Genomic DNA, 27,121 nt, shown 5'->3' with positions numbered 1-27,121 from the left:
AATATTTGAAATTGACACTAATATTTGAAACAGATGGTTATACTGAAATTTTGCACAAAATCAAAACATAACCAAAAAAACGTTTGACATAATGGAGACTATAAGATTTTGGCCAGGACGTCAAATAGGAAGAGGCCGACGAACTTTAACTGGTAGACGCGAACGAAATACAAATAATACTATTGTCGTTGATAGCCGAATCCAGCAAGCACCCGTCCGCGTTTAAGTGTGCTCTCCAACAGTCGCCTGAAGATTTCACATTCAATTTATGACTGTTGGATAATCGCTGCATAGGCTGTTGATTTTGGAAGACAAGGAGGAGGGTAGGACTAATTTGGAAACAGAAGACAGGAGAATGGGCCGTATGCATAAAAAGAAGTAAAACCTGTTACTTGTAAAATTTCGAGCAAAACCTTCACAAGATATGAATAAAAACTAGAGCGAAACCTTTTACTTGGAGTAAGAAGTAAATGAACAGTGATTCAGATTATTTACTCGGAACAGTAGTAAATGAGTATGCATAAAGTCGACCTTTTACTTGTACTGGCAAGCAAATCCTTCAAATCTGATGCATCTAGTTAGTAGTTGACTCATCTCTCAAGTAATAGGTTATTTTTGTGTTTGATATGGCGGATATGGTGAATGTTCGGGAAGTAAACGTGTATCTACCTCGTTGTAGTCCTAAGGACATTAAAAGTGTGTTTTGTTTTGAAGAAAATAACGTGCATTGGTTGACAAATAAATTTGTAGGGGTGACTGTAGAATCTTGGGGCGCGCTTACCCCAGTACCTACATAAAATGAAAATTTGTTTTAAGATATCTGTCTGATCCCGGATTTCAAAAAGGTATTGGATTCGCGCAATGGTTGGGTTTGAGTCTTCAAAGCCTGAAGAAATTTTTCTCCCATTCCAGGATTAATTTTTTTCAGTCTCTTTAGTGTCAGTTTTTATCGTTAATCGTGTTTTCATGTTGGTTATTTTTTCATAATTTTTCATTTTCCATCTATTTTCTTTCCAAACATGGATGTGTACTTCAAAAAGACTTAAGCAATTGATTCTTCAAGTTTCTTTACTTTTGGAATTTGGGATTTTTCCAGTATTATGGTAAACAAACATAATTCATTAGCAATAAACTATACCTCATTATTACAATCTACAGTTTCCACACTACCCTGTTCGTCATCACTTGATGAAATCATGACTTAACTTAAGAAACCCAAGTTAAAATACACTTATTTAGAGAATCCCCCAGACGGTAGGTTGAACCTAGGGCCGCAAGCATAAGGGGCCGCAGAGGATAAAAACATCTTTTTAGACGAAATAATTTATTTTTCTAAACCATTAGTTTGCCGCGATCACGTGACGATAATAATGTCCTCGTGACTGCGGACCTAGGAGATGTTTGGGATTTGGCCGTGGCCGCGGGTGACGGTGATGTGTCCTTATGATCGCAGCCCACGGGAGACGTTCAAGATTTAGCCGCTGTTGCGAGTATCGATGGTGATGTTCCCGTGATTGCAGCCCACGGGAGATATTCACGATTCCACCGCGGTTGCGAGTGTCAAGGATGATGTTCCTTTTGTTGCAGCCCGCAGGGGATGTTAATGACTTGGCGCGGTCACAGATACCTATGATGGCATTGATTTGATTTAGGAGAGATGTCCACGATTTCATCCGCGATCATGAGTGCTGATGATGATGTCCCCTTGATGCATTGCTGCAATCGCAAGGAGTTTCCACACAGGGGGGGGAGCCGCAAGTACGCTAAATCCGGCACTGTGAATAAGGCACATAATCCCTTTATTTACAGGAAATTAAGTGTATTGCTGTTGTGTGTGTTGAGAAAACAGCTGATCAGCTGTTAATATTTGATAAATCAGATGTTGCATTGTTAAATCAGTGCGCCTAGTAGTTCATTGGGACGCTGGAATTTTATCCCCCTGGAATTTTACCCCCTGGTCTAAGCTGACGTCACTCAGACGTAGTAACCTGAGCGCTCTAAAGTTTGTTCATGGGCGGAATTTCACCCCAACAAAATCGGAAGTCTAATGAAAATAGACATAGCATGATGAATTAGATTTTCAATAAAACCCGGAATTTTACCCCCTGTCCATAGAACTAGTGTTTATGCAAATGTACGGCCCAGATTTTTCTCCTGGATTTTTACCCCCCCCCCCCCAGAAGTTTACCCCCTGGCCATATACCAGATGGGTGTTTTTTTAAAAACTTGCATCTTTACTTATGTAAAAACCACAATTTAATAGTAGACATTTTATTATTTAATTATTTTGATATTCGGGATTCGGGTTTGGGCCAACCGTTGGTTAATATGAATGTAAAATGTTTACTATTTAAACTGAAAGAAGAAAATTAATCCATCTCACTAATATCTATATCTAGCTAGGGGGTGAAATTCCGGGGGTAAAAATCCGGGGGGTCAAAATCAGGGGGGGGTAAAAATCTGAGCCGTACATTTTGAGCTGACCTCATAAAGAGGGTAAAAGTCTGGCGGTAAAATTCCAGCCCGTACACTCTAGGTTTCATATTTTGATGTATTGTGATTAAATTCACAACTGTGAAAATATGCGTTTAACTCCACCGTCGGACGGGCGGGTTGAGCCCCCGGCACCCTCGCATGGGCGTGTTGAGCCCGCGAGTTACCTGATGGGCGTGTTGAGCCACGGGTACGCTGGACGGGCGTGTTGAGCCCCTGGCACCGTCGGACGGGCGTGTTGAGCCCCCGGCACCCTCGCATGGGCGTGTTGAGCCCGCGAGTTACCTGATGGGCGTGTTGAGCCACGGGTACCGCTGGACGGGCGTGTTGAGCCCCAGACACCCCACATGGGCGTGTTGAGCCACGGGCACCGTTGGATGGGCGTGTTGAGCCACGGGCACCGTTGGATGGGCGTGTTGAGCCCCAGACACCCCACATGGGCGTGTTGAGCCCGCGAGTTACCTGATGGGCGTGTTGAGCCACGGGTACGCTGGACGGGCGTGTTGAGCCCCTGGCACCGTCGGACGGGCGTGTTGAGCCCCCGGCACCCTCGCATGGGCGTGTTGAGCCCGCGAGTTACCTGATGGGCGTGTTGAGCCACGGGTACCGCTGGACGGGCGTGTTGAGCCCCCAGCACCGTTGGATGGGCATGTTGAGCCCCAGACACCCCACATGGGCGTGTTGAGCCCGCGGGACACCTGATGGGCGTGTTGAGCCATGGGTACCGCTGGACGGGCGTGTTGAGCCACCAGCACCGTCGGACGGGCGTGTTGAGACACCGACACCCTCGCATGGGCGTGTTGAGCCTGCGGGTCCGTAGTTGTTGGTGGAGGAAAGGACTTTGGAGTCCCCCACCACCTTAAAAGCGTATACATAGGTATACGCTAAGTGTTGACGGAGTTTACGTCGGACTGCAGTAGACTGCCTAGAGAGTGCTAACTTCTGAGCAAGTGACGCCAGAACCGTCTCCAGTGGAGAGCAGTACCGCACATTAAACCGGCCCAGCTTGACTTCTGTGCTTGGAAAGCCAGAACCGTCTCCAGTGGAGAGCAGCAGCTAGGGGACCGAGGATTCCGGGGTGAAGGTGCCAAGGATCTAGACCGCGGACCCACACGGATATCTTTTAGGAGTGTCGTAGACCACCGGGCCAGTAAGGGCGCAAGCAAGACTTGATCCAACCTCTGCCCAACCCCTGAATACGAGCCCGGAGACACTGCCTGGTAGGAGGACTACGGACCCAGGATCAAGATTGTATATACGATTGTACATAAAACTATATGTGTTAGGATAAGGTTAGAAAGGAATAAAATGGAAGTTTGAGATACCCAGAGTCTTTCACTTGTCGACCCTTACCACCCTTGATAAGGCCTAGTGCTCTGGAGGAAACTTCCTCAAAAGGGAAACTTCCCTATACCTAATGATAAAAATACCTCAGTACTTATTTGAATGTTATTCTTTCAATTTATTACCTAATTAAAATTAGGTGTTATGATTTGTTTTATTACTGTATTCTGTTTTGTTTATTTCAGCTTAACTTAACCAATTAATAGTTTTATTAACACATATGAAGTCAAACGGGGTGAAGTCCGTGGGTAACAGCTAGTGTTGGGTAAAGATTATTTTTTTTTTTAACTGACTAAACACCATTCTGAAACTTCAACTAACTTTACTACAACTTTTTCTAACCACTCCATGTCATAACTAAAATTAAATACAACGAATAAACACAATTAATTTATAAAGAAAACACTTATATAGCTAGATATTTTTGTAAACAATCATCAGTACTTACCACTTGTATTTGACGACATGCTTGTTGAAAGAAGAAGGAAATGAAAATATAGGTAATATAATTAAATCTTAAAACTGTACAAATAGTTACTTGTAGACTAGTTATCTTACCTGAGACATCGTCGTAGGGAGGCTCGGATAGCCAGAGGTAGTCACAGCGACACGGAGCGTCCATCAGACCTCCGCCACACTGAGGGGACAAGGCGAGGTGTCGGAACCTCACTACGATCACACATGATGGACAAGTGACAACCTCTAGACTACACTGCTCATGGGACTGCAGGGATCCCTGCTGTAATTAGCAATTAGATTAAATTTATACAATATTGGATGAATTTATTATACAATATGTAAATAATATATCTTTAATAATAGTTTGATATATTCAAATATATATTTAAAATATTACCAAAAAGCAATGCAAAATATCAATTAAATATACGTTTTGAATATATATAATAGATTCATAATATATATTGATAAAATAAGTATAGAATCTATAATATACTTATTTTATATGTATATTTTTCCTATTAAATATTTTAAAAAATATGTGTTGAGAATATTTTAAATAAATATAAAAAATATTTTTGAAACTATATTATATATTTAAAGTATTTATAAATATATTTTGAAACACGTCAGATATTTGTATTAATAAAATAATAATATATTTGTAGAATATATAATCTATTATAATTGGAAAATAAATAATTTGCATCTTATTGTTTTGTATAGTGTCTATCAATTTATACATGCATTTTTTGTATGATAATTGCTATTGATGTGAAAGCGTTAAAATTAAGTAAATAATAATACATATTACTCTGAATGGTGTCTCTCTATCATGCACGTAAAGACAAAATTACGCATATAGTTAAGAGGCAGTAGCCTATACATGTTCGACAACTACATACAGGGTGAGTTTTAATTGTCCCCCCCCCCTAACTTTTTTCTACATTTTTTCAAATATCAATCCCAGACCACTTCCAAACATTGTTGGGTAGTAAGTACTTCATTTTGACAAGGTGGTCATTTCCGGCCGCCATCTTGGATCCGCCATATTGGATGCAAAATTTTTTTTTTCAAATGTAAAGGTGGGGTTGTGACCCGTTATTTCGAACTAAATTTTTACCCTGATTACAATGCCGCAAACCGTTTTTAAAAATCTTGATTCATTCTAAAGTTATGAGGGCTTTTTAAAACTTGATTTTTAGCCCATTTTTACATTATGCATTTATAAACTAAGACCATAATCCCAAAATAGTGCTAGATAAAGATAAGTATACACTACCAGTAATTGTCGACCTATTTTCACTTGGTTATGACTGATGTATTTTTTTCGGCCGCCATCTTGGATCCGCCATTTTGAAATGTGATAAATTATTTTAAATATGAAGGGGGTGTTGTGACCCATCATTTCGAACTACTTTTTTAAGCTGAACTTAATTCCATGATCCGTTTTTCATATTCATTTTTTGATTTTGAAATATTGACATTTTTAACAAAAAAATTGCAATATTTCATAAATAAAACATGATAACAAAAAATGGATTGCGGCATTGAGTTTAGCTTAAAAAAGTAGTTCAAAGTGATGGGTCACAACACCCCCTTCATACAGTATTTAAAATAATTTATCACATTTCAAAATGGCAGATCCAAGATGGCGGCCGAAAAAAATACATCAGTCATAACCAAGTGAAAATAGGTCTATAATTACTGGTAGTGTATACTTATCTTTATCTAGCACTATTTTGAGATTATGGTCTTAGTTTATAAATGCATAATGTTAAAATGGGCTAAAAATCAAGTTTTAAAAAGCCCTCATAACTTTAGAATGAATCAAGATTTTTAAAAACGGTTTGCGGCATTGTAATCAGGGTAAAAATTTAGTTCGAAATAACGGGTCACAACCCCACCTTTACATTTGAAAAAAATATTTTGCATCCAATATGGCGGATCCAAGATGGCGGCCGGAAATGACCACCTTGTCAAAATGAAGTACTTACTACCCAACAATGTTTGAAAGTGGTCTGGGATTGATATTTGAAAAAATGTAGAAAAAAGTTAGGGGGGGGACAATTAAAACTCACCCTGTATGGGTCAAACAAAAAAAAGTGTTGATGGGTTTTATTTTTTAACTAGCTGTGTGCCCGTTCTACGCACGGGGATCTTATGGTATTCAGTTGAAACCTTCTTATATTAAGAACAGCAGATGGTTTGCATATTTTCAGATATGTTGGCAAAACTATTATAAACCTTCGCAAATACAGTATCTGACAGTTTCAAGCCAAAACAAACGCAATTAAATGTCACCCGGATCGTGTTGGTCCATATGTTAATACCAAAGACTAATCTAAAATATGCTTTTTATAGATATATGAGGCATATCCCTAAGGTAGACCTAATTGAAAGTTACTTTCCACAATGGTTAAAAGTTATTTAAGTACTACCTGAACCTCCCCATTTAACACTTTATTCGGGTTGACATTTTTATCGTCAAATGTGCTATTCTCCTTTCCGTGAAACACTGAGAAATAAGGACACTAATGCGTCACCAACAGACATATACACAGAAATACAGAATTTAATTAGGGAATTTGCTATGCTTTAAGCATACCTAACAAATTACATACCTATAAAATAAGTATTTATGAAATCTTTGTTAATGTCATCAAATTTTATCAGAACAATTTATATTTGCTTGGTTCGGAGATGACCCGAAATGCTGTCGAAAAGACGGCTTACTATATGAAATGAAGTTCTATAGACGATTTAGATTGGTAATTTATAATACGTACCCAAGAGATGGGCTATGGGCCTATTGGCTGTAAGGTCCAGCTATTGCATCACATGGTGAGTAGGAACAGAAAGTGACACAGTCTTTGGAAAAGCGAGTTTATCATCATCCGTAAACCTCTGTCACAATCACCCAATGCAGTTGTGATTTTTTACCTTACACTTTACACAACCGCCATCGAAGCACCGTCAATGAGTTGAAACCTTGTTTGTAAGCTATTATTGGCGACAATCATTTAATAAATTCAATTTTCCCAGCCCTATACAACACTGATTCAAGGTATTCTTTCTGGTTATCAAAACTCAAGAACAATTTTATACACAACCACAATTTCCTGACCTGGATGATGCCTGGTTATTTAATTTCATTTACGGTTACACTATATTATTCCACTTGCGATTAATTAAATCCGTTATGTAAGAAAACCATTTTTAATCTCACTTGGATGGGATTTGCCTTCAAAACGTGATCGGAAATGGTTGCGGTATTTGTAAACAACATTTGTAAACATATCAGTGACATATAGAAGAAATAATCTTGATCCGAACAGCTGTTCGTTATTTCATAGATCATTATGTGATAAAAATTGGACGAAAACTTGACAAAAATCGCACAAAACTGCATTTTTGAACATCCGTAATTTTATTTACTAAGTAGTGAGGCCATATTTTAATAGCTAAAGACACTCTCGCCAATCCAGTGAATATATTAAAATGACTTGGATCATGATAGGTACTCTCGTTTTCCTGGAGAAGATTGCGTAAAATGCAATCTTGAGTGTTACAGACAGACAGACAGAAATTTAGATGAGACTTGTTTCGGCTTCTTTAATGTATATAACGTAAAACTAACCTAAAAATTTATGATTCTGAGCAATGTACAGACAAAACTCTAATTTTATTTATATAGATTGCAATATGTGACAATGAATGTGAACATAGAAATCTCAAATGGTTGGCTAGAAAGGGTGCTAGTGACTGGCGAATCTTTAAGAAACTAATTACGTTTGTATATGACGTTCTAAAAATAATTATTTGATTTACTTAAGTCATAAATTACATAGTATATTTGTCATAGTATTTAAATTAATTTTTGTAGTTTACTGTATTTGTATTCGTGGGGACTACCCACTATTCATAACAGCACTATTCAACTCTAATACTTAATACCAAAACAGATTAACAGAATCATATTATACTGTAGTATCAAAGTACTTTAAGTATTGCAACCATTGCAACTGTCGGCTACTCTTTCACCATTTGAAAACTAAAACTAACAACAGTCACAGATAGCTCAGAGGAAGGTACGAGGCTCATAAGTGGATTGACCTAGGTTCGAGACCCATCAGGGTCAAACAAATTTTATCTAGTTTTTTTCCAAAATTTGTTTTTATGAACTATTTAATCAATTTGCTCAACTGATAATTGTGCTTTTCACACTAAATCTTTATTATTTTGTGTTTTTATGTTTAAGCCCCATGGGATGTTTGGAATTTATTATGAAATAAATCCTATACTTTAATACGAGCAATGTTTGCTTGTATGTATGTATGTATATATGTATGTATGCTTGCTTGCAGAAAGATCTCGAAATCGGCTCCGACAATTTCCTTCAAATGTTGTAAATAGTTTATTCCTGGCCTAAAAACGAGTTTACTGCTTTTAGAATTGCCAACAAAAATCTAATTACGTAGAAAAATGAAACTGAAAGTCACATTTTTTTAACATTAGTCTTATGGGTTGCTAAGTAACCATCTTGGCTGAATTAAATAACAAGGAAAAAGTAAACAAAAGACTTGTAAGTTAGTTGTCTATCCACAGTATACTAGCAAATTACAAATACAGTACAAAAGGAAAAATATCTGTTGTTACTATTGAGCAAAGATTATACTGAAGATTACTCGATACATTGTAACAGGAACAGGACTTTTTTTTATATAAGATTATAGTAAAGGCTTGCAGTGTGAAGTGTGGGAACTGTTTGTGACGATTAGATTAAGGTATCTAAAATCCTAAAATGCTATTGGAAGGAAGGGAAACAGGTCCGCGTCGTAGGAAGTGGTGAAGGAAGTAGTAAAGGCGAGCCGTCCGGAGTGCGGAAACTGTTAATGAAGATTAGATTAAGGTATCTACAATCCTAAAATGCTATGGGAAGGGAGGGAATCAGGTCCGCGACGTAGGAAGTGGTGAAGGAAGTAGTAAAGGCGAGCTGTCCGGAGTGTGGGAACTGTTAATGGGGATTATATTAAGGTATCTACAATCCTAAAATGCTATGAGAAGGGAGGAAAACTGGTCCATGACGTAGGAAATGGTGAAGGAAGTAGTAAGGCTAGCAGTCCAAAGTGTGGGAACTGTCTTGGCATTTATGTATCTGCAATTCTAAAATGGTATAGGGAAGGAGGGCAAACAGGTTCACGATGTAGGGAGTGGTGAAGGAAATAGTGAAGGTGAGCACTGTGTAGTTTGGGAGTGGATTAATGTATCTGCAATAGTAAAATGTTTTCAGAGTAAACTAATGATTTTCCCCGAGCAAAGCTTGGTCCCCAGGTACTTTTTTTATTTAAATATTATTCACTAAAATATGTTATTGGAACATATTTTTTTTATTATTTAATAAATTCAAAAACATATTTTTATATATTTAATATATTTTAAATATTACAGTATATAAAATTGACATTAATACACACTTGAGATGTATAAAATAGATTTTAAATATATTTATTCATATGTACCTATATAATAAATATTTGTGCTCCTAGGGATGCCAACATACCAGTAATAGTTGCATATTACTTAAGGAAAATATTACTTAATGAAGGTTGAGTTTAGGATACCCCCACCGCAGCAAACCTGGAGACTAAGCGAATTTCCATTTACCTGATTGAATTTTCAATTAAATCTATTTAAATAAGATTAGGTTAAACAAGTACCTAGGTTTGCTGCTACAGGGAGGCTAATAAAGTTTGTTTATTTTTATTAAAATGTTAATAGCTTAGTATAAAATAAATAAATTTACCAAGTTTGATAAAAATATATCCTTAAACAAGCAAACTTCAACATTTTACAATACTTTCCATAAGGATAACATGGAAATTTTAAATTTACAATTTTTTTTATTTTCTCCGTAACCAATAACCACACAAAAACACTTCAAAGTACTAAATTATTTGTCTATTTACGCTCTTTAAAATGGTCTAGAGAGAAATTGGAAAATTTTGTGTTTTCATGGTCAAAAATGAGTAAAACAAATTTTTACCCCAAAAAAACCCCCGTAAAACCCCGTTCCCATCATCCGATCATGCTGGTTCGGTTCACGAACTCATTCAAGTTTATCCCGCCAAGTTCGTTCAAGTTTATACCTCTATGTATACATATACAGGGTGTCCATAAAAAACGTTTCAGGACTTTGGGAAATGAATCCTCATCCTAAAAGGAAGAAAAAAGTTTATGTGAAGGTATGTCCAACAGGGCATAAAATAACATGCTAACTGGGCGACACTTGTGTCGCCCAGTGCCGATATTTTGTCGCGCGCGTACAGATTGGCCAATGGTTTAAGGGTCGTTTCTAACATACAGATTGACCAAAGGTCCTAATGAGCAGGGGCAAAAAATGGGGGCGGAGCTTACAACAGCGATGTGTGTGGGGAAGGAGCTAGTCTATTCAAGTTAACTGTTTGTTAACGTTTCCTAATCTTACCAGATACAGAGGTGGTCTCTTTAATGCTATTGAATATCGTAGAACCAACTTGTGTAGTTGAAAAAGCTGACATTTTTTAATTCATTTTAAATATAAACTAGGTGTAAGCCCGTCCTACGTACGGGAATTCAGTAGTCAGTTAAAACCGTGTACAATTCAGATCAGCTAGTTTACACATATAAAGACAAAGTTTCTTGCATTTTTAATGTGAAAAATCATCTTGTAAACAAATGTTGTGTGACCAAATATGTTTTTATTCCATCATAGGCCTATACGATATGCATTTTAAATCCGATAATTTTACAATAAAACAGCAATTCTGCAATTTTTACGATGTGAAAAGCGTTGAAGTGAGATTTGCAGCCGATTCGCACAGACGCACACTGATTATAAGTAGCCTACAGTAGAGAGAGTAATAGTCAATTGAGAAGTGTATAGACCTAGTCAACAATACCGCCTTCCATAGCATACCTGCCTCTTCCATAATTATTATCACCACAATACAACTACTATACACAATTTCCAGTAGGTCTGAATAGAAACGACCTAAAATAAAACGATAATATCCAATAAAATTCACAGTACACATAATTTAACTTTGGTGTCCTAAAATCAAAACTAATCGTCACACCTATCCTTTAAATCAATTTCACTGCATTAATTGCTAAATAAATAAGTGTAAACAAAGAAAAGTAAAAACAATAACAGTTTGTTTTGAAACAGCTGTTTGGTTCAAATAACATTCATTTGAAAAAAAGAACTGGTCACATGTAGCAGGAATATAAAAAGTAAACACGCTAGTAAAGCTAATGACGTAATTGTCAATGTTTATTATCCATACCGTTATCAGTTCTATCCTTGATAAATACCCACCCTCATTGAATAAATGTACATCGTAATTTCCCATAATAGTTAATTTAAACTACAATATATTCATAGTTGAAATAAAAGTGATATTTTCACGTTTGGGGGCGCTGATATAGGCACCCCCAAACGTAACCACAACTGAACACGATTTCATTAGGATGGTTTGTCTAATTGCAGTATCCTAGGTCAATGTTGACGTTGTGTTCATCTATGTCATCCATCTGTTTATCTTTGTTAAAAACCCGGCTGAGGTTGTGGTGGTAATTTAAAATCGTGATTCCTGATTATTCTTGATCTTCTTTTTATGACATCAATATTTTTGGGCCATATCCAAACAAAGTTAAAGCAGACAAACATTAATTGTAAACAAAAAGCTACCATGAAGAATTAAAACATGTAAACATTGTTATTTTTCTATTCTTTCCTTGAAAAGTGGAGTAGTAAAATAATTTGCATTTATCCTTTTTTATTAAGACTCGTGTACAGAGCCTCGATTTGTACTGTGGTTTAATTAATTTTGGTCTAAACTATTTTAAACTGTGGTCTAATTATCTCTACTAATCTTACTTATTTCCTATAATCAATGACAAAATAAGAGTAAATAAAATAACCTCATAGTTCCATAGTTTATATTTAACCAGCTGTTAGTTAAAACAAATTATATTGCTCTAAAACAAATCGAAGATTACAAAGATTGCTTTAAAAAATAATTTGAACATCCTAGTATTTTACTATGTATATTTAATTAATCTGTCGTCCTCTTACAGAAGAATTGAACGTATCAATGATTAGCATTACACGTAGTATAAATAAGTCAACCCTAAGTATGTCTCTAAATTTTTATCCAAATGCTGAATTTGTGACACAAAAGCTGAATGTTTACAGCTGTTATGTTAAGCAAATTATTTATGCCAATATTTAGTTTAAAATCTTAGCGTCGGCTGCTAGACTTTTTAAAAATTAAAACTCAATTTCTAAAAAACTGGGACCCTAAACTAAAATTATGGCTTCGACATTCCCTAGTTCTCAAAATTATCTTTCTTTCAACACAAAAATCATGAAAATCCGTCGAGTGGTTGATTCGGAATCGTGAAATAAAAAAACACAGTTTCGTTTTAATATTATAGATACTCTTAAGGTTAACATGGGAAACTATGGAGCCATTGGGGCAGAGCCCGAAATGATTTTTGGGATAAGAATACGTCTAGATATGTTAATCGGGAATGTGAGCTATCTTCATACCAAATTTCAACCCGATCCGACCAGTAGTTAATGCGTGATTGGATATCAAACAAACGAACAAACTCACAAAAGTTCACAATATTAGTACTTCGATATATTGTAGTTTTTAAGGGTGAAAACATGATGTCTCATCATATCTCTATTATTTTCATTGCGTGCGCGATCTCTTCAAGGCAACTTCAGAAAGATTAATAATACTAATGACACATGCTATGAAAACAAAAAATCTAACGTAAACCATTTTCTTCTTTACATTTTATACAAAACTAGCTGTTGTACCCGTGCTTTGCAACGGGAAAAGGACACAAAATAGAAACATTTTAATCTTTACATCTGTTGCATATAATAGTTACACATCCGCAAACGCTTTTAGAATCAAAATTCAACTTTTATGGCCTTAATAGAAAAGTTAAAGTTATAAATTTTAAATCTGGGAAGTAGTGGATAGCACCATTTTGGTTTTGATTAATTTAAAATCTTGTGTAGACTGATATGAGAAAACTTGACAAAATCTTCGAATACAACTTTGACATACATGTTTTACCTTCATCTCCCTTAATTAAATATCTTTTAATTTATTATTGACATTTTTAAATTTCAATTTTGAAGTTGCAAAAATACTAATTATTACACATACAGACAGACACCATTTGATTTTTATATAATACCGTAGTATAGATAATACAAAATTTTCTTGATTTAACTTAAACATCACCGACTTACAGATAACCCAATTTTCGTATGGATGTAAACAAAATTGTACTATGGACATATGTTTTGATGTAAACAAAATTTCATTGTAAACTTGAACAAGTTCAGATGATTGACAACATAATTCAGCACAAACTATGCAATTTTAAAAGCTAATATAACGACATTATATGCTTTCACAGGATATCATCCAAACGGAATAATACCTCAAATTTGGAGTTATTATTTTCTTTTAGCGGCAACTGAAAATGTAGCTGACTGAATATTAATAACAAATTATTATTTATTTCAGGATTTTAAGGCAAAACGTTAAGAATTATTTTATGTTTAGAATTTTAATTTTTGGTTTACGTAAATGTTGAATAAGTGAGTATATTTTTATACTCTGTGGTAGAACATTTTATCTATATAATTCATACGCTACATGAAACTTTGTCGGTTGAACTCCTCTGCCATTTCTGAACCGATTTTATCCATTGACGTCTCATTGGAAAGAGTGTGTTGCGTAGATTTGCAAACTGGCCTTACATTTATTTAAAAGTCCCTTGGGCTCTGCTCCAGTGGCTTTGAAAGTTCCCATGTTATCCTTATGGAGAACTTAATTGTTTACATTTTGATCAGCTGTATTATTTAATTGCTGTTATTTATTTTTCAATTCAATGAAACGCATTGAGTACATTTATTTACTATTTGAGTTTGTGTAAACATAACCCCCAAGACAGAGCGTTTAAGTATGGTTGTATATCTTAAATTTGTGTATTTATCGTTGTTTTGTGTCGCTATGACGGATCGTGTTAGCATGATTGTAACTTAAATTTGTGCATTTATCGTTGTTTTGTGTAGCTATAATTTGTTTATTTGTTGTTTTATTCTTTTAAATGCCTCCGACGCGAATACAACGACACATATAGACAGGAGGCGTAATCGTGATAACGACCGCAGCTACAGAACAGTGGCGCGTAATAGGCTTAACAGTCAGCACCTGACCCTGGACAATCTCAACTATTAGGTTACAAATGCGCCCTAACACAACCCCAAAACGACTTTTCGTTCTCAATTGGCCCTCTATCAATCCTCTATGTACCTGTGTTGCCTGTACAGCGAGGCATTTTGAGAAGGAGAAAACCGGCCGGAATGCTTTAGGTTTATCAATAACGAAGATAAACATGGTCTGAGTTACACACCGGTAATCTTTGAGTTGACTCTTTTAAAACTCATTGTAAATATGACTGTTACGGTATTCGTTTTGAAATAACTCCTGTAATACTTTGCAATTGCTCGAATTTGAGCAACATGTACACTAGTTCAGGTTATTTCACTTCCAATGGAATATCTTTTTCCTTTTTTTTAACTTTTGTTAAAATACTACTCCTATAATGAATATTGCTAGATTGGTTTTGTGAACTTAAAAATGAACATCGTGTGCGAAATACTAAGACAGATATTCAAGGTAATTTTCAAACAATGGGTATACACATAAAAACGTGAATGCTTATGTTTTGAATCTTGAAAGAACACTTCAGGACTTTTAAATGGTAACATTATCCTTATTGCTATAACTAGGTCAAACAAACTAACAATTTCGTAACCAACTCGACCTCCCAAAAAATGTACTTTGTGTACTTGAAAAGAAATTGATAGTGAGTTAATAAGCAATTAGTTAGATTTTATAGCCTATTATTTGTATTAGAATGCCGCACTGTTTTGTTTAAGCTACAGTTGAATGTAAAAACCTCATTTGTTTACTTAACAGTTTACATAAAACTTAGCGTTTTAAAAAGTAAAATTCGTCTCCTGAGTTTGGCCACCTCTGTGACTGGTAGAAAAAGTTAACAAACACTTGACTTGAATAGCCAAGCTCCTCCTCCACGGGACATCGCTGCTGTAAGCTCCGCCCCCATTTTTTGCCCCTGCTCATTAGGACCTTTGGTCAATCTGTATGTTAGAAACTACCCTTAAACCATTGGCCAATCTGTATGTGGCCATTTTGTCGCCCATAGCATTATGGGTAGTGCGGGCATATTTCTTTTAATGACTCACATGTATCGGGATTATAAAAGTAAAAAAAATAACATTGTGTAAATATTTTAGAGTGTTCTCAACTTCTTCCGTTAAGTAAACAAGTGATTAACATGAAACTGCCACGCTTTTTCTGATTTTAAACAAGCCAGAGAGAGAGAGAGAGAGAGAGAGAGAGAGAAAGACTGGTTGAACCAGTCTGGTTGGCAGGCTGACAAAGGATGGACGAGTGCATGTGTGCTGTGGAGGGGGAGGGGAAGCAGATAAGATAAGATAGCGATGCGGTCTGTACTGATTTTCATGTCACTACCATGGTCACTACTTGATTCCCCCCTCCCTTCCTCCCTCAACTGCTGACACAGACCTCGGCTTGTTTATGTTTACTTTTTAGGCTACGCTGAATGAGCTGCATCATCGGTGTGACTAGTAAAGTAACCTTTAAATTCAGTACAGTAACCTTTAAACAGTAACCTTTAAATTCAATGTTCTTCTTCAATTCTTTTAATCAGAAAGCTACTTATTTCTTTGTAAAAAGTATTGATGAAATCTTAGTAATTTTATTACTCTTTAAATCTTTGTGTTATTTTCAAAGTATTTCCTGACGATTGTTTGTTGTGTGCAATAAAACATTTATAAAAGAATTGGATTTTTTTAAAATCTCACTAATGAAAGTAGAAAATTACTGTTAAATGTTTTTTTTATGCGAAAATTGTAAATTGAGGAAATATACGTTAAAAGATTTACGCTTTTTATTTTATGACTGGTAAAAAATCATAATCATAATTATCATTACAGATAATTTTGTATCATAGGCTACTTATACATAAATCCGTAACAATTAATAATTACGATTATGATTTTTCCCTGTCTAAAAATAAAAAATGGAAATTTATATTGTAGTTTTGTTTTAGGTTTACGTAGATATTTTAAACATGTTTGTGTTTACAAATTGTTTAATGTTTGTAGTAGTACACTTTTGAAATTGAGCAATGATTTTTGCCCAAGAGGTTGTGAAGAGAGCCTTGGCCTGTTAAGTCATTGTAAAACACGTGATTAAGTGAAATTATATGGACTTTTATAAAGCAAATATAATAGGAAAAATCATCAAAAGATGCGTAAAAATGTGCGGTTTTCATATCACTAACATAACACTAAAAACTAACATAACTAAAAAATTTTCTGGGGGGGATTCCATAGCCCCCAGACCCCCGGGAAATGTCGCCCAGTGAAAATTCCTTAAAATATGCCCTGATGTCTAAAAATGCATATTTACCCAGTTATCCGCCGTTTTGTTATTTATACCAAAATATTTTTAACTGTGAAGTTTTTCATTCGATGATTAGGAAATTTGGTAACCATGTTAACATAAACAAGACCTATAATAGAAAAAATAATAAAGTTGTTCCGATTGTAAATTTCAAAATGGCGGCTGTTTCAATTTCTCTAACTCAAATAACTCAAAAACGGCTAATTGTATGAAAACATGTCAGGAATACTTTATTTTAGCATTTTTAATTCATTATCAAAAGATACCAAGATCAACAGGATCGGACAAAAGATAACTGAGATATGAATAAAAATAAAAATAAGGCAAAATTAAGGGTTCTCTGACTACCTTTGCCTTATTTCTACACAAAAAACGTATTCTACACTAAAAGAAAGTATTCTTGACATTTTTTCATACAACTAGCCGTTTTTGAGTTATTTACGTTAGAAAAATTCAAACAGCCGCCATTTTGAAATTTACAATCGGAACAACTTTATTATTTTTCTATTATAGGTTTTGTCTATGTTAACATGGTTACCAAATTTCATAATCATTGAATGAAAAACTTCACAGTTAAAAATATTTTGGTATAAAAAACAAAATGGCGGATAACTGGGTAAATATGCATTTTTGGACATACCTTCACATAAACTTTTTTCTTCCTTTTAGTATTCATTTCCCAAAGTCCTGAAACGTTTTTTATGGACACCCTGTATACAAATTTGAACGAATAGTGTTTTTGGCCTTTTAGGGACATCAAAATGAAAAAGTAAATCAGTCCCGGGCTCAAGTCTTACCATGAGACCTACAGTAATAGCTACCTACTTCCCTATAGGGAAAAAGAGATGATACCTTTATTACTAAGATCAGATGGTTCTTCTTTAGCCAAGATCAAAAATCCCAATGATTAAGGACAGCCGGGTCCGGTTTTAAACCATCAAAAAGATTTTACTTTTCACAGGATCGTAACTATAACTTTTTCAATATAGGCTAAAAATAAATGCTGTTGGATTCACACACTGAGAGTGTGTGCTGTTTTCTATTACTTATTTAATTTCTGTTCATTACATGAATTTTTTTAACCAAGCCAAACTGAACGGTCAACTTACACCAATATAGCATCAGAGTAACTAAGGATCGAGGCAATAGGCTTTTGACAGTACAGTAGCTCAGAGTGGTCTACAGATGGTCCTGTTACCTGTTGATGACGAAGGCTGGTAGAGATGTTTCTGGCAGTCAACACCCCCCTCTCCCCCTGCTCCAGGTAGAGCCTGCGACCATTGGTGACTCCACATATATCATCCTGTCTCACTGGGCCTGCTACAGCATGGCTCACTAACCATGCCGCCACAGCTGGCAAACAACAGAGAGCAAAGATGAGATGACTATAATATCTTCTGGCTCTCATTTATTCATTCATATTAAAAGTGATGACAGTAGGAAATGTAATGTATATAGAAATATATGATTTAAATTTGGAGTATTAGATAACTTGAAGCTTTGCTAGTACCTTTTATTTTATGATTTAGCACTTTTTTTATAACACATAAAGTTTCTAAATAAGCATGGGGTTTCGTGTCTTAAATCGAGTAACATCAGTTAAATTTAACTTACTAAAAAATTGTATATTAAAAAAGGCTGTGGCTATTTCAATTTTTATCATTGAGAATGATAGAAACTAAACACTCCCTATGAAATGAAATCAAGACAACAACTCATCAGAGAAATAGTGAACCTAAACCTACTTTTACTGTTATTAAATTATGATAGTTAAAATTTTTATTGTATAAATGGCTTGGAAGGCTAGACAGACCTAAGGCCTGATTGACATAGGCAGAATGGCAGAATACTAAAAGTACCTAATTAAACTTTTCTGTGTTACCACTTAGTTGGAAACAATAATATATTTGGATAAACATACTAAAAAAATGTACCTCCTTTTTGAATGATTTATTGTGCTATAGAATCAAATGTTTTGTATCACAAGTTTATGAAATTAGTTTTTTTTATTTTGATACCACTGATACCAACAAAAGATCTAGAACAAAAATACCTATTATTAAAACCTGCCATCCTACAGATTGAATTTTAATTATTTTCTTAAGTTGTTTAAACATAAGCCACTACTAGGTTAAATTTTCCTGTTTTTCTAAATAATAATTATTACTTTGCAAATTATTTTTCTTCACTTTCAATAAAATAAATTCATCTATCTATCATAGAAAATAAAAAATCATAAGTAGTCAGGACCAGTGCAACCATGCGACCAGGGTATTTATGCTGATTATGCTTTATGCTCAGACCTGGGTATTTATGGCGATTATACCCAGAAGTAAAATGCTAGTAGTGACCATATGAAATTTTGTTAAACACATTTTATCATCATTTTACTATCCTTACAGGGTAATAATTCCAAAAAAACTTCTCAATCTTCTCTAACTTTAATAAAAATTATAAATACCCAGTTTTTGGGTATTTACCCGGGCCTGGGGTAAATACCCAATTTAAATTTACCTACCCACTGGGTATTTACCCGGCCCACATCACTATATTTCATATCTTTGACTGTATTTTATACTATCATGGAAATCGTACATTTGTAAGCCTATATTTAATTTTTTAATCTCTTGAACAAATTAAACACCCCGAGCAATGCTCGGACCCCTGGTAATCTAAATTAGGTTATCATATCATCATACTAATATTATAAATGTGAAAATTTGTGTGTTTGTTTATTTGAAGTTCAGTGGATTGGGTTGAAATTTGGTATGATGATAGCTCACATTCCCGATTAACATTTAGACATACTATTCTTATGTGAAAAATCCTTTCGGGCTCCGCCCCAGAGAGGCTTTAGAGTTTCCCATGTTAACCATGAGTATTCATATTTAAATGGAATTAAAGAATTTTGACAAGCTGTTTCAACTACACAAGTTGGTTCTATGATATTCAATAGCATTAAGTAGTTATACGATTTACCAACAAGGTGCAGCACTCCAGCACTGTTAATTATTTTTTCATTTATGACAACAGGTAATTTGAACCAAGAAGAAAGCTGTGAGAACTTTACTTATTTCTGTTGCTTAGGTGCAGTGGTAGAACATTATAGCTATGGTAGAGATGTGCTATACTAGTATACCATAAATTAATATATAGGCCTACCGTAAACCAAATGTTCTTCAAACGTGTCCTCTTTCATTGCAAACGCTAAGCACAAGTATAACTGCAATAAGCATTTTATACTTATACGCCAACCCCGTACAAAGGACGGGTGCTCTGCTAGTAACAAATAATATTTTATCTTACTAGTACACCTGTTGCTCGAATTCGATCAATTGCAAAGTATTACGGGCGTTATTTCAAAATGAATAACAGTCATAATTTCCGATGACTTCAAAGAGTAAACTCAAAGACAATGTAATCAATCACTCCACTCCAGTTATCAAAACTGAAAACGAATGCTCTTGTGTGTCTCATATGTGTTTACTATGAACAGCTGTAATTTATACAAATTATTCGTCTGTTTAAGTAAACAAAATCTTTTACTCATAAGAAATACATTGGGATTTTGATGGCCTGTGGGGCAAAGCCCGAGGACTTTTATTACAGGAATTGGTGAAAGGGGGCATCTAAACAAACCATAGTTCGTTTTGACACATCGTTTTGTAAAAATCCGTCCATTATTAACGGAGGAGTAGCGTTTCATAGAAATTGCCTTCACGTATTATATGTATAAGGATGTGATGTGATTGGGAATTAAAACAACTACATGAATCAGCAGTTTTAGGGAAGCATGTTTCTTTAAAACCTTTTTTCTCAGCTTGTGTGCATATTGCAGGGGAAATCTGCGCATTGTTGGAAAGATATTTGCCTGTAGATGTACAGAATCCCTTTATAAATTAAAAGGAGGGCTCAAAAGTAATAAGCACAAAAAATGAATTTAAAATTTTAAAACACTAGTGTACCTGTGTTTTAAAATTTTAAATTGTAATGCGAAGCATTACAGGCAACTCAAAGATTATGGAAATACTCACGATCTACACAACAGTTAGATATAATCAAAATCTGTTGTAAATATCTTATCTTTTTTCAAAAAGCTTATCTTGTTTTTTTAGTGTTTTTAAGTGTAAAAAATAGTTATTTGTGCAACTAGTGAGAAAAGTGAGCAATTGACTCACTCGAGAGAAATCCTTACTCACGAGCCGTAGGCGAGTGAGGAATGGTTTCTCGAGTGAGGCAATTGTACTTTGAACTCGAGTTGCACATTATACTTTTCCTACAGTTACCTAAAACAAATAAATTGGTGAAGAAACATAACCTATTTTTACACAGAAGTGAACATTTAATATAAAATTTTATGTGAAGTGACAAATACAACAGTACAACAGCTGACCAGCTGATTTACAGCCAGCAGTGCTGCCAACGTATTTCGCGTGCATACGACGTTGCCTGCATGTTACGCGCTCACTATTTCGTGCCTTCACGTTGCAAATCTGGAGTGAGACAAAGTAATTAGAGTGAGACAAAGTTAACATTGTCTCACTGATGAGCGAATTGGCCACTTTGCTTTCTCAAGTCAGTGAGAGAACATGTACATTGTTAGGTAACTGTAGGAAAAAATTATTTCTATTTCTTTTACTTGGTTGTGTTCTATGACTTTTTCTATGTTTCCATTGTTTGCAAATCGGTTATTTCAATGATTGCTCAAGAAATGTAGCACAGTGTTAAATCAGTTTTATTTTTAGCCTATATCAAATTGTCCAAGATTTCTCGGTTTTTCCATTGTAATAAGTACACCAACCCAAGTTTCGTCTACATGTGCAATATGCCAAAGAATATCACCTACGTACAATCTCCAAGAAGTGGTAAATACCCCCGCCGCAGCAAACCTGCAGACTAAGCGAATTTCCATTTGACTGATTGGATTTACACTGAAATGTCTACTTAAAAATATAACATTTATTCTTGATTTAAATAGAATTAGTTTAACAAGTACTTAGGTTTGCTGCATCAAGGAGGGTAAAACTGTTTTTTTTTTTTTTTTTGTAAAATGTGAATAGTTAGTAAGAAATAAAAACATTTTCCAAATTTGATCAAAATATGTTCACAAACAAGCAAACTACAACAGTTTACTTATTCTCCATAAGAATAACATGGGAATTTTAAATGTACAATTTTTTGGTATTTTCTCCGTAACCATTAGGCGCATAATAACGCTTCAATATACTAAATTATTTGTTTTTTAAGCTCTACAAAATGGTTTGGAAAGAAATTGCTAAATTTTATGTTTTTTGGGTCAAAAATGGGAAAAACCTATTTTTACCCCATAAAACCCCCCGTAAACCCCCGTTCCCATGGTCCGATCATGCTGGATCGCGAACTCGTTCGAATAAACGTACTTTTTATTGTTTGTACCAAATTTCATCAAAATCGGATCATTTTTGCTCGAGTTATCGTGCTGACGGACACATATATATATATATATATAAATATATATATATATATAAATATATATATATAAATATATATATATAAATATATATATAAATATATATATATATATAAATATATATATATATAAATATATATATATATACATGAATTTGAACGGAAGGTGTTTTTGGCCTCTAGGGACCTCAAAACGAAAAAAAAAATCGGTCCCGCGTCCAGGTCTTACCATGAGTACTACGGTAATAGCTTATTCCCTATATGGGAAATTCGCTAAAAAGGCAGAAACCCACCCATACAATAGATATAAGTTAACTCCAAAGAAATAATTTTAAAAGTTACTGTGATATTAGGATTTTCCACTGATTTGTAATAGAACATTATAGGCTATTGCAAAACATGACACGATGCAGAAGAAAATCAATTTTAAAATCAGAAAAATCCATTGCAAATACTGTACTTCATTTTGAATAATTCAATAAATCACAATTTAAATATTAACAGCTGTTGCATTAAAAAGTAGTGTAGAATTATGCATATGGTCGTAATGTAAACAAATCTGAAGAGGCAACTTCAAAGGCTTCTGGGGCAGAGCCCCAAGGGAATTTACCTCTTTCCTCTTTTGATGGCTCATCTACAGACCAAGACCTTTCTTTAGAGACCCCTACCAAGTTTTTACACCCAGCCGTTCTCTCAAATTATCTGTGACAAAAACCCCGTTTTCCTTCATAAGAATAACATGGGATGGGAATTTTAAGGCCACGGGGGCAGAGCCCCAAGGGAATTCACCATCTTTCTCTTTTGATGGCTCATCTACAGACCAAGACCTTTCTTTAGACAGCTCTACTGAGTTTCTACGCCCAGCCGTTCTCTCAAAATAGCTGTGACAAAGAAAAACAGTTTCAAATTAATATATCAATTACATGGGCCTTATGGGTTGCCTTGCTGGTGACGAAATAACTACGAAATATAAACAGAAAATCAAAACAAAGGGAAGAAATTTCTATCAAGTTTTATTTACCAGTGTGGAATATAGAGTCTGGAATAGCTTGAAAATAGAGTCTATAGGCATATTTTTGGTGGAGTTTCTGACCATTGGACGACCACTAGTTTACTTTAAACAGTGAAAGTAAACTTTGTGAAATAAAATTGTGAAATTTAATGTGGAAACGTTTGAGTGTACCAATGTCGACTAAATATAACCACATGTATTTGATATATATGTATATCTTGTTTAAATGAGAGTTACACTAACTATTTTCATAAGTTGTTTTAACTAACAAAGCATATTGTTAAGTTTATGTAAATAATTATCAACAAAACGCGCGGACTACCACTGAGTTTAAATAATGCATTCTATACTTCCCAACCTCTTGTAAAATTTGAAATATTTTTATGATACTATCTTGTTGGCAACACACTTGATCGGCATGTTGTATTGATCAGCATTTTGGCAATGACTTGGGGTATATAATTGCCCAAGTAAGTAAGCCTAAGTGTTGAAAATGCCTGCCTTTTCTATTTATTTGTAATAGTCATACAGATGATATGAATGTTGTTTTTACTATCAGCTGTCTGTTTTGTTGTCCAATATTGCTCCTTGTCATGAAAACATTAATGAGAAATACATTTGATTATTTTATAGTTTAAATTCGTTTTTCGTCGTAGTTTTGCTTAGATTATCCCTAAACATCTCCACTTGGGAGAATAATTCAAGAGGTTATGGTCGCCAGCATCGTTTTATGTACATAACAGTGTTGGGAAATCTAGTCTACTATGTACGGTAAGAACAACGCACAAACAACTACTTCTGGCAATGTTTTGAGATAATTGAATGTAGAACACTTGCTTGAAATGAAAACAGTGCTTTTAACGTGTTGAATGTAGAACATTTAATAAAACAGACCTTATAAGCTATGGTAAAACTATATGTGAAATTCTATGAAAGCAGGCAAGTCTTTAAAAAATTACATCTGCTAATCATACATGCAAGATTATTTCTCCCTGAATTGCCAAATATGGCCAAGATTGAGAAAATGTTGTTTGGTCGGGTTCAACGAGAACTGTAGTTCACCAGTATTTTGTATGTAATGTCCACATCTTTACTTATGAAACTTGTTATAGATCAAATCAAATCAAATCAATTTATTCATCACAAAAATTCATAATACTGAGGCTGAATATCAGCAATGAATATGTGACATGTCAGTATACAAATCATGCATTAAAAATAGTTTACACATGATAAATATATACAAATATTAAGATTACAGTTGACAGGATAAAAATGAATTCATGTCATAAGGACAAAGTGCAATCAGTTTTTCTGAAAGTTTCTTTTAAAATTATTAAGGCTCAAAGACTGGTCTGTGAAATAAAAGGACAATTTGTTGTAGACATGTATATGCATTGATAATAGGGCCCATTGTGAAACAAAGCTAAATCTGTGGCTTGGAATTTCCAAAAGTTGTTTGTGTCTAGTTTCATAACTACGAGTTTTTTTACAGTTTTCAAATAAATAAAGGTTGTTTTTAATGAAAAGTGCCAAGTGTAAAATATGCTTAGATATGTCAAAATATATTTAGATGTTGATAGTTATGAGACAAACTGATAAGTTAAATTGATGAAATAGTTGTATATCATCTATAACCATTGCTTTAATTTAGTGCTTTATTAAAAACCATGAAAGGTGATCGCTTCGCTCAACTATGGCTTTTACTGATATTAAAGTAATCCTAGTAAAAATGATAAACCAGAGAAAATGTGTAATTACAGAGGCCTATCTCATGAAATGGTGCTATAGTATGCTAATAATATGCTCGTTATCAAAAATGTTTTAGCGATTTATGCATATACAACTTTCAAAATTCTTAGGGGAAAATAATTGAATAGATAAAGAACAATATGGTTTTAGAGAAGGAAACGTCTGATGCAGGAGTCGATTTCTGTGAATATATATTTAAAGAAAAAGTTGTTGGATTTTTATATTCAGCAAATCTACCCTTAATTAATTATTTTTATATGCTTTTTTGGGTAATTTAAAGCTTTGTCCTCTAGATGTGCCTTTTGCCGGTTTGGATGATATCAAAGTGAAAGCCCTTCCTCCTAGAGGCTTTTAAAATTTCAGAGTTTGTGCAGAGTTCATGATTTATCATGAAAGGTTGTCATACAATTAATTACATTACGAGCCAATGTAAAAAAATATGTTTTAGAATTTAGTGTACCAATTCAACATTTTTTTAAACAGCTTTTTAAATATTACTGAACCTAACATTAAATTTTAAAATAATTTAAAATTGAAAATAATTTTGCTGTAACTTGATAAGAATATCAGTAAAAACTATTAAGTTTGTCTGATTTCTTTAACAAATTATTGTTATATTTAGTACCGTATCGTTTATTCATTCTACATGATAAAAAAAAAACTTTAAGAATATTTTTAATCTTGTAAATTTTGAACAATTAATGGAGGGATTTTTATATTTTATTATTTCCTGAAAAATAATAAAGTACATAAATTTTTTTTATGTCTAGCAAAATAGTGTTTATAACCATGACTGTCAAAGTGTATGAAGCTTCTCACTATTGAAATACTGGCATTTAAAGTAATTGCTTACAGCTTATGTTTAGACTTTAGAGTGTAGTTTGGAAATAAAAATAAATTATCTAAATGATATTTTATAGATTAAATTTTATTGCGTAGGTAGCGAAAAAAACAAAATTGATGACAAATCACGAACTTATTTATGCATTTATCAAATAAACGGTATCAGCAATCTGACACTTACTTTCTTGCATTAGAATGTCAACAACCTTTATCATAGGTAAGCAATGAGATATTATATTTAATAGGTAAAATCACAAAAGTTGCATTAACTTATTAGCCGTAATTTTTACAGGAATGGGGGTTACACTATTTTGTTTAGAATTATAAGGACAAGCACACCAGTATTACAGGTGAATTTCAATCAAAACCGTCTTTTTTTAGAAAATACTATTTACTCTTATTTTATGGGTTTTTATGGGAAAATAACATAATTTACAATAACTTTTGAGCTGTGATTTTTACAGAAATGGGAGCAATGCCATTTTGTTCAGAATTTAAAGGGATACAACACACTACATTTTAATCAAAATTGTTCGGGCCATTTTTGAGAAAATCAGATTTTTCCGTTTTTTTATGGGTTTGATTTTTCCCCATTCAAAAATCAAACTCAAAAATATTGACAAAAACAACACTTTTTCCATATACTATGGTATAGGGGGAGAAAGTAAAAAGGACATTTCATCCAACCTAACAGAAGCTTATTTTCTTTTTTATTAAACAATTTAAAAAATATATAATTTCAAACTCACCATAACTGAAGAGTCCCATGTCAGTTGGATACTGATGTGGGAGTTGAAGCCTTATGTGGTTATTGCATTAACTCCTGTCCACTACCTGATCAATAGATTCAAAAAATGCGTCTTTACCTTCTGATAACCAGTTGGGTTGTATATTTAGTTTTTTTTTAACAATCAAATAAAATTCATTTGCGAAATTCATTCTATATCCCAGAATAGTATTGTTCAAAATTTATTTTGGTTTAGGTACCATTTGCAAAGAAAATTAATAAATACCTTAGGGGATCTATTTATTATTTAGGGGGCCTTAGGGGGCCTTTCTGTAATATGACAGAAAACTAGTATTTTTTTTTTACTTGCAGAGTAAAGTTGAAAATTAACTGACCACTGCACTGATGCTACATCAAGCTTACAAATATTTTCTTTGTCCAATATCTGTA

General features: G+C 34.1%; 1 protein-coding gene across 1 annotated transcript in view; it reads right to left on the bottom strand.

Annotated features, from left to right (window-relative positions):
- LOC129004970 (uncharacterized) overlaps positions 1 to 26,730 on the bottom strand; it is a 123,245-nt gene extending 96,515 nt beyond the window's left edge. Inside the window, exons 1-3 of the mRNA XM_054433700.1 lie at positions 26,694 to 26,730; positions 18,088 to 18,242; positions 4,396 to 4,576 (exon numbers count right to left, since the gene is read on the bottom strand). Of these exons, the coding sequence (XP_054289675.1) occupies positions 4,396 to 4,576; positions 18,088 to 18,242; positions 26,694 to 26,712 (355 nt within the window). The 5' untranslated portion in view covers positions 26,713 to 26,730. The remainder of the gene's footprint in view (positions 1 to 4,395; positions 4,577 to 18,087; positions 18,243 to 26,693) is intronic.
- Between the last annotated feature and the right edge of the window lie 391 nt (positions 26,731 to 27,121).

This window comes from Macrosteles quadrilineatus, unplaced genomic scaffold (assembly GCF_028750875.1).
Source record: "Macrosteles quadrilineatus isolate MER2022 unplaced genomic scaffold, UCM_ALF_1.0 Scaffold_13__1_contigs__length_4303367, whole genome shotgun sequence".
NCBI classification, from domain to species: domain Eukaryota; kingdom Metazoa; phylum Arthropoda; class Insecta; order Hemiptera; family Cicadellidae; genus Macrosteles; species Macrosteles quadrilineatus.
The sequence above is the reverse complement of the archived record's forward strand: the minus strand, read 5'-3'. Positions and strand labels throughout refer to the sequence as shown.